General features: G+C 44.2%; 1 protein-coding gene across 1 annotated transcript; it reads left to right on the top strand.

The window, feature by feature from the left end:
- Nucleotides 1–320: 320 nt before the first annotated feature.
- On the top strand, nucleotides 321–9,139 carry LOC310771489 (SAM and SH3 domain-containing protein 1-like; the record flags this gene model as incomplete). Its single annotated transcript, XM_083664090.1, has 4 exons — nucleotides 321–393; nucleotides 2,680–2,774; nucleotides 7,518–7,613; nucleotides 8,579–9,139. 4 exons carry the CDS (start codon nucleotides 321–323, stop codon nucleotides 8,837–8,839), a joined length of 525 nt encoding a protein of 174 aa, XP_083520216.1. The 3' UTR covers nucleotides 8,840–9,139.
- Nucleotides 9,140–9,514: the final 375 nt, after the last annotated feature.

Here is a 9,514-nt window from a genome sequence, read left to right as displayed (position 1 = left end):
GGCAACACGTTGTATGCCAATTTAATATGCAAATTAACCGTTTGACCGACATGCTTAACCGACCAATGACGTTGTCGGCGGTTAAACGGTTAACGGTTAACCATCGACATCCCTAGTTGCATTCAGGTGCTCCTCGGATGGTCCTATTTTCCGAGAAACCCAAATGCATGTGTACAACATTGCAGATTGTAGCTTGCTATCTAACCATTGTCTAACCTAGAGAGCCACCTGTCATCTCAGAAACATGGGGATGAATGCATGCTTATAGCTATGCTGTGCGGTGATGAATGTTGCTGCTGCTTATCCAACATTAGATGAGCATGAATTCATCTTCTGCTCCCTTCGACCTCAGATCCCTGCTCCAGATACTCTCTGACCTCTCTGCTGGAGGGGGTACCACTGCCCGGCAGGACGAGCACATCTCCTGAAACCTGGGTGACACAGTGCCTCCATTCGGATGAGCTTTCTCCTCTGGTAACTATACATCAAACTATACATACATCAAACTATACATCAGATCAATCAATCAATCAATTTTTATTTAAAGTGCAAAATCACCATGAAGCATGGTCCCAGTACACTTTACACTTAAAAAAGAGCATAGGACAAAGTATAACAAACAATGCTCTAAAAATGTATGTTAAAAGGATGTTTACAAACAAAACAAACACAAGTGAGGGCCACATTAAAAAACAACAAGTTAAAAGGGGTGTTCGAATACAAATAAAATAAATAAATGAATAAAAACTAGTAAAACAGTAAAACCGCCACATTAAAAAAACATCCCAAATAAAAGGGGTGTTTTAAAATGTGACAAACCCAACCGTAGTTTTAGGGAAGGCCGTAGTGCAGAGAAAAAAGGTGTGTTTTCAGTCTTGATTTAAAAATGTCAACTGAACTAGATTCCCTAACATTTAGTGGAAGTTTGTTCCACAGATAGGGGGCGCGGTAAGCAAAGGCTCTCGAATCAACCGATTTCTTAACCACGGGAATGGCTAGAAGACCAGCATGGAAAGAGCGGAGGGGGCGTGCCGGTACATAAAGTGTAATAAGTTCTAATAAATACGGTGGTGCACAGCCAGCCTTATATGTTAAAAGAAGAACCTTAACATCAGCTCTAGCATATACTGGTAACCAGTGAAGCGAGGCCAGAATGGGAGTGATATGATTACATTTTCTAGTCTTAGTCAATATTCTAGCTGCAGCATTCTGTACCAGCTGAAGACTTCTCGTAGCACAACTAGGGAGGCCAGAGAGAAGACATTACAGTAATCAAGTCTAGAGGAAACTAATGCATGAATTACAGTTTCGGCGTCGCGCAGAGATAAAATAGAGTGGATTTTGGCAACATTACGAAGATGAAAAAATGATGTCTTGGTAATAGCTGCTATATGAGACTGGAACGATAAATTAGAATCAAAAATCACTCCGAGGTTTTTAACAGTAGGACTTTCAGGGACAATACAGCCATCAATATTTACACAAAAATTCTGGAACAATTTCTCATGTTTAGTAGATCTAATAACTAATAACTCTGTTTTAGAAGCATTTAACTCATTGAGTGCCAAGGACGAGTATGTTCATCATTTCGTTTAGTAACGTAGAGTGCCAAGGACGAGTATGTTCGTCAATTGCGTTTTTTGACGGTGGGACGTGGATCAAAGCCAGATCCATCTCCTGTAAAATTTTGGGGCATGTTGAATGTGTATAACCTATTTTACCGACCCATTAGGTGGCGACAGTGCTCTCCAGATTAGAGAAAGTTGAGTAAAAACAGCAGAAAAAGCCGTGATGAAACCATTCTCATGCTTTTCGCTGTCGCGCTGGGAGCCCGGCGCACAACGGTGGGGGGCTCCGAAAATAGACTCTGGGTGCAGCACACTTTGAAACGCGCAGCAGAAAGCCCAGAAAGCCCAGAATCGGACGCAGCTTCATCCCAGCTCACAACCGAAACCCCAGAAACGAGCGAGGCGAGCCCGATCCAGACTCCCCCGACGAGCGGCGGCCATCCGAACGTGGATCCGCAAGCAGCAGAGACTCGCCTGACAAGCAGCAGAGCGAGCAAAGCCACCAGAGACACACCCACGGAGGAGGAGTTTGCAGTAGAGGGGGGTGGGGGTGCTGTTATATTGAAGGAAATTACTGTTCAGATGTTTCAGGTCAGAAAATATTAGTTTCAGAGTCAGTGATTTGCTTGAAATGCTTAATTTCACAAAAGGTTCAATATCTCAGCTTCTAGATGGAAACGCGTGTTTTTGCTGTTTTTGACCTATCTTCTCCGGCTGATAACTAAAGAACGGAAAAAGATATCAATAAACTTTTTTTTGCTGCTGATACAATAGAGTCTCGTCGTTCTTTGTGCGTGTTCGGTGTTTACATAGTAATATCACACAATATTCTGTGGGCCTCGAGAAATCACTGAAAACGCTCTGAAACTCTGGCACTGGGAGCGTCCGTTCTCCAAAAGTTGCTGGCACTCAATGAGTTAATAACAAAAAATTTGAACCCATCCAGTTTTTTATATCTAACAGACATGCTTCTAAATGTCTGAGTTGGGAGAGATCATTTGGCTTTATGGCATATATGGCATATATAGCTGATCATGAGCAGATTATCATAAAGTATCAGGCCAGGGGGTTGTTCTGTCTGACTGACTGACTCCCTCTCCTCTGTCTGTAGCAAAGGGCCTTCAGAATGTCCTTTCAGTGGCCAATGAAGAGGGCGTGGCACGACTCTACAAAACACACAGAAGCGTGGAAACCCTGTTCTTAAAGGTGAGATGTGCGTTTACTGCTTAAAGGAGGACTTACCCCCTAGATATGTATTAGAACAGTGATTTGAAAATACCTATGGAAAAAACCAAGAAATGACATATAATCTTGTCTATACTGGACTCTTTGGCTGTGTTGAAGTCAAGATTCTTTTTCGGAAATCGACGCCATTACAGTTTGCCTACTGCCTCAAAAATAATTTATTTGAGAGGGGCCATATCTTTATAAATATCAACAACTAGCCAACGCTGGTGGCCTGTTTGGAAAGAGCTTTGCTCAAAATGGTTGATAGTTATATCAATTTGGTAATTCAGTGGCGAACTAGAAATTTAATTATTTTTCTGCATGTATCTCTATGGCAGTGTGTTAAACTACGTTACGAGAGCAAAGTGACGTGGGCTCGTTACAGCAGCACACCGCACAATACAACAAACCCCCCGTTCTGGGGTAACACAATGCGAGATTTCTCTACGTCATTCCCTCGTCCAAGTTGCCATATAGTCCCTTTTTCATTTTAGTTTGGGGGCTTTTCGTGATTCTTGTTAAAAGTTGTGCCAAAGTTTTCCTCTCAGCGCAGTGCAGGCTGCCTGCGCCTCCTCCCTCCTGCCAGACCCCGGCTGGCGAAACAGCCTGCTGCATGCATGGGGCGCTCTAACCTCACGGAGCAACAAACAAACACAGACAAAAATAGCTGGTGTGCGATTTAGAGAATACAGTCTGAGATTGGGTACAGGATTGAGGGAATCCCGCATCTGTTTGCGAAGGTGCGACTGGACAGGACGCTTTTCACAGACAGGCACAGTAGTCGGAGCGAGGCGAGTGTCTCTCAGGGCTACTCAGGGCACAGCTGCAGATCTCTCCTCCTCCTCCTCCGCGCATTCAGTCTGTCCAAAATCATTACCGATATAATCTCAGTAGGAGGGATGCAGGGAAATATGATAGTAGCCGATGTGTTTAGAGAAGCTTTGTCACGTTGTCACGTCGTAGTATAGCGTTATATTTTACATGTGCGCTAAACTGCGACCATATTTGTTTGTGGAAATATCAGACTGCTCTCTCTGCTCTCAGAGCACAGAGAGCTCTGCTCTGCTGCGCGCGCCCGCGGAGCTTGGAGCTAGTGCATGAGGTTTACAGTACGACTCTCTCCCGCATGCCTGGGCTGGAGACAGCTGCTTCCAACTCGGACTGATAATATATACATCATCATTCGAGCTTATCCAGGTAAGATATTAATAAAGTAGTGACACATTCAGCGGGAAACTAACTATAATTAAGACATGTGCCAACTTTGACGACGTTTGGTTCAGTATTTTAAGAGCAAACTTCAATAAGAATAGGCTTGGAGTTCTGAGGAGCCGAAAGGGTACAGGGGGGGTAGGGGAGTAATTATCTTGAAATCCCAGTCTTTGGGGGCACTGTGACGTCAGTGTGCCCCTAATCTCCCATTCATTTGAGAGAAAAAAAAAGCAGTGTTTGACCCTTAGAGGGCGCTTATGCCAGTTATGCTGCTGAAAAATGATACAAATGGTAAAATGGCAACAGTTTGGTGTCAAATGTGGAAATTCTGACCAGAATTCTTCACACATCACCCCCAAAGTCATATATATTGGTTAAAAGCTGAAAAAAAGTGTTTTGGAGGTAAGTTCTCCTTTAATCTAAGACCTATTTTAGATTTTATTTATTTTATTTTATTTATTTATTTATTTCAGGGACAGTGCAACATTAATGAACATTTGCATGTAAATGTGCCGGATTATAGCCTTAGCTAATTTCCATCCATAGTCCCTCGACAGGTGAGGTACAAAAAGGTTTAAAAGGAAGAAATAGAAAAATTAGTGCATACATAGGGCATACATAACTGACAGGGGTGCAATGTAAGTGACACATACAGTACATACACATAAGGTTTTGAATGTAAAGTGTCATAAAATCATATAATTTAATGTAATTTCACATCAACATTTATTTTAGCCCCATGGCCATCCATCCAGATTAATGTTGGATGTGGTTCACCCTGCATCGCTCGGTCCCAGGATGCTGAGGTAGGTGTGTGTGTGTGTGTGTGTGTGTGTGCGCGCGCATGAAATAATAAAGAAGCTGCCTATGAGGGGGGATAGCGGCGGGCTGAGTATTACTGTGATGCGGTTCAGACTGTTAAGTTTACGGGCTGAATGTCACTGAAGGCAGACGGGCCTATAAAATACTCAGTAGGAGATAGAGAGCCAGCACACAAAAATGTCCTTTCGTTGAGTTTATTCCAGCACACCAGGTCTTCAGCGTGAAGAAGGCCGTTAGGCTGAAACGTCCGTGTGCTGTACCTGGTGTGCTGGAATAAACTCAACGAAAGGACATTTTTGTGTGCTGGCTCTTTCTCCTACTAAGTACCTCCTGTGCCGTGCACCGAAACTTTGAAAACACCGGTGAGTGTGCTCGCTGCTGGCTTATGCCAGTTTGTTTGAACACTATAAAATACTCTGCCACTCGCCAGACCCCAGGCTGAGCCCCTTTAACATGGTGGTGCCCCCTGATGCTGCCAGGATAAACACACGTGCACGCGCACACGCGCACACACAGAGGCATCAGGGGATGAGGTGTGAAACAGTGTGCAAGACCACAGCTCTGCTGGATTCCTATTAGTCAGAAGTGGAGTGGCACAGACACCACCGGCACACTGCGCGCTGTAGCAACATTTACCCAATAATATGAATGCAATCATCACACTACTCCAATTTGTCGATACTGCCAAAGGTCAAATAGACGACCGCTAAAGATCTGATCGAACCTGTGTGGCTGCTGGCTGCCTGTGAGCCCTGCTGACCTGGCAGTGTGTACACTACTTCAGACAGGATGCTGCCGGGCTGTATGGCCAGCTCTCCCTCCCTCCTCTCCTCTCCTCCATCATCCCTCGCACCTCCGGTCCAGTTTGGCCGACCTGACCAGGCTTTGCTGGAGAGCCGCCTCCGCTCCAGGTGTCTAGAGAGAGAGAGAATGAGAGGAAGGGAAGTGGAGAGAGAGAAAGAAAGAAAGTTAGTTCATGGGTTTTCTGCCAAGCGTTTTCCTTCTTACTGCTCACAAGGTCTTTAATCATGTTTTGACTTGTTGCACATGTGGTCTTTCTTTCTTTCGTTCTTCCTTCCTCTCATTCTACCTCCTACACTTAAATCAGACATTTTAATGACCGTCTTCATATCTCCCTGGCTCCCTTTGAGATTGTGCTTATTAGCCAGCCAGCACAGCTCCTCCTGCCCTGTGATGTGACATCGTTAGTCTGCTTCATTCACCCATAAACAACCAGATCAGAGCTTCTCCATCCTCATATTGTCCACAATGAGCATATAAAGTCAAAACGCTCCTTTACATCAACCCAATCCATGTTGCCGGGAACATGCGGTCCTCATTCAGACTCCACTAACTCTGTGACCATATTAAATGGGGGTCTTGAATCCATTTTGTGTTATCGTCTGTGGCTTCATAGTCTTGGATGGGTAAAGTCAGTGTTGATATTGTGACATTTGATCTCAATCTCCCTTAACATTAATTATTTTATGCAACTGTACTGGTCTTTCTGTGTAGTCATGTCCAATGTATCTGTAGCACTTATGCTGGAATAAGTGTAAATAGGAGACATATATAATCAAGTATACAGTAGAGTATGGACTAGTTCCAGGTTTGACTATGGAGCTGGTGGAAGAGTAATGAGCACACCGACACAGAACTGCAAGAACCGGTTTGTATTAGATCAACAAAATGAAAATGCATAACAAAAAACACTTGAAATAAATCAAGAAAAATAACAAATAAAGTAAATATAAAGAGGCCTTTTAGATAACAAAAAGAGTGGGTACCTTCTGTAAAGTAGCACTACTAGTGGTGATTTCCGTTCAGTCCATCAATGTTCAAATCAATTCATAGAGTCAAATAATCACATTTCTATTCATTTCATTCCCATCTTCTTCCCCGTCATAAATACTATGCAATTGCACAATCCCATAAAGCCTTCAATTCAGTTCACACTGTAAAGTGACTATTGTGACTAAAGTGCTTTAAGTTTGACAATTGTTATGACAATAATTGCACAACCCATATGACCTGTAGAGTGCAATGCGGGAGAAGGGGAGAGAAAAAATGATTAAAGACTAGTGTGTAAAGTTCTACCACCCAAGGGGAATGGGGCCTATGGTAGGAGTGAGTTAGGCTTGAGGCCTGCCCAGAGTTCAAGGTTCTTCTGGTTTAGCTCGCCATCCATTAGCTCCAGCTATGAAGCCCATCCAGTATTCGCATCCACGGTTTCCTCCACAACAGCAGCAGGACATCAGTTCCTCAGATCAGACACCATGTGGTGTAAAAAGCAGTGTTGCATCCAGTTTCCAATATTCAGGTTCCAAATGTCCGATGTCAGTCAAGGTGAACATGAGTCAAGGTTTGTGGCCTGCTTGCATCAAGGTGTGGGGTCTGCTCTCAGCAGGTGTGAGTGGTGCCATGGAGTGAGAGAGTGAGGCAGTGATTTCCTCCTCCCAGACCAAGAAAAGGGGGCGGGTGCAGGGCTGAAAAGCCTGCAGCCGATTGGCTCAGGTGTTTGAGTTGACAGTTTTGCTTGTCCAATCATTATACAGGACTGTGGATAGGTGAGTGTGTATATCGCAGAATGTTCAATTCACCTGTGTTACATATCACTCTTTCTCTCTTCTCTCCATCCGTCCCATCCTCCAGCATGGCTGCTGAGGGATCCCCCAGCCTCTGGTGCAGCGATACTCTCAGGACCTGGTGCAGCCCTTCAAGGACGTGGCCTCCACCATGGACCAGCTCCGTGTCAAGGAGCTCCGCAAACAACACCGCATGGCTGTAAATGAACACAGCTACTTCTTCTGTATGAACGGTGATAATTATAAAATCATAGAGCCAGACTTTCATGAGCTTAATGAGGCTTTCCCATAAAACATCAATGCAGGCTGGGAAAGAGAGGCTTTGCGGTTGTGTCACAAATCTCCTAGCAACCACCGCTGGCGCCAACATGGAGGTCCAGTGGAGAATGCAGAGTTATATATAGGCGTAACAATGACGGGGATGGCAACGCGTGTTTTTGTTCATATTAAAATTAGCATTATTCATGGTAAATAGACCTACTCGACCTCTCTGTGGCCTTTTTGATCCCAAAATAAGGCACTTTAGCAAATGATTTCTGAGTGGTTTTGTTTCTGCCCTGATCTGCCACCTTCTTCACTCTTCAGGAGTTAGCATCCTTGATGTGTGTTTGTTTGGTAGCATTTTAGATATACTCCAGATATTACACATTTGTCTGCAAACTTCGAAAAAGAAAGATCTATGCTCCTCACCAAGTCACTCCCATCATCCGGCACTCCCCAATTTAGTCTCTCAGGTCTATCCAAATAGATCTGAATAAATTATCATCTTATAGACCCAGAACCAGAGAAAATGATGGTTGAAAATGTATACAATAAAATATGAACAAGCATTGGCGTCCTGCTATGTTTTAAAATTAGGGATAAAACTTGGAAGCTGGCATTTCTACACCACCTAATCTCTTGGATTAAGTCAGGAAATAAACGTTCAAGCCTGTAGGCTATACGGGCCGGGGTTCCCAAACCTTTTGATCCAGGGACCCAAAAGAGAACTTTGGAGTGAGAAATAGGAGGTGTGGTGTGAGAGTGAGAAGAGGCTCATTTGAGTGAGAGTTTGCAGCTCTGAGTTGTGTTGTATGAGTACCTCCACTATGGCCGCCATCCATATCATCATGACATCATCAGCAAGGGGACTTAATATGGTCTTTCCTCCGTCCTGTTCCTCAGATCCCGTCTGGAGGGTTGACGGAGATGTGCCGGAAGCCTCTGTCCTCGGGTAACATCAGCACCGTGTCCGACTGGCTCGTCTCCATTGGCCTGCCCATGTACGCCGCGGCCCTGGCAAAGGCGGGCGTGGACTCGCTGGGCCGCACGGCCTTGTTGACGGAGAGCAGCGTGTTGAAAGCGGGCGTTCAGGACCAGAGACACGCCCGCCGGCTGGTCAGCAAGGCACAACTGGTCTATGCACACAGAGAGGGCCAGTCATAACCATGCAGGTGGAATCAGATTGGGTGAATGGAGACAGGTTTCAGCTCAGTGGTCAGTACATTGGACGCTAGACAAACCGACATCACACTTGAGACTTGTAATGGGCTACCCCTCTCTCTCTCTCCATTTTCTCAAATGTTTACGGCATGGGGGAGTTTGTCCCTGCAAGCCAAGACCAGATATCAGATGCCTTTTAACCCAGACTCTAGACTCAGTCTGTGGGATGGCTTCCATTCTAAGAACATCCCGAAGGTCTTAAAAAACAAGACTTGGATCTGCCTTTAAGGAAGATAGTGCACTCTTTTCTAGGATGGAAGTTTTTCATTTTTTTAATAAAGGAAGACTGTTTATGAGTGTTTCCCCGCGTTTCAAAAAGTGCTTCATCTTCATTTCTTGCTGAGACGAAACTACCCGAGGATCTCTTAAGGATGTAGCTTGGCCAAAGCAATTTCTTTATCATTCACAGGTTTCATTACCACTAATACATTCAAAGTTGTTACAGTTAAATAACTCAGTCAATGTTTGGACTTTTAATCAACTAAACAATTAAAGAAAACGATTAATAACTGGTTGTTTTGAGATTTGAAATGGCTTATTTTGTATCATGTTTCTGTATTATACCGTACCACATATCCTAATTTCAAACTGGTTTTTATATGTTACGTGTACTGTATG

This window comes from Poromitra crassiceps (assembly GCF_964638095.1).
Source record: "Poromitra crassiceps genome assembly, contig: HAP1_SCAFFOLD_700, whole genome shotgun sequence".
Lineage (NCBI taxonomy): Eukaryota > Metazoa > Chordata > Actinopteri > Beryciformes > Melamphaidae > Poromitra > Poromitra crassiceps.
The sequence above is the reverse complement of the archived record's forward strand: the minus strand, read 5'-3'. Positions and strand labels throughout refer to the sequence as shown.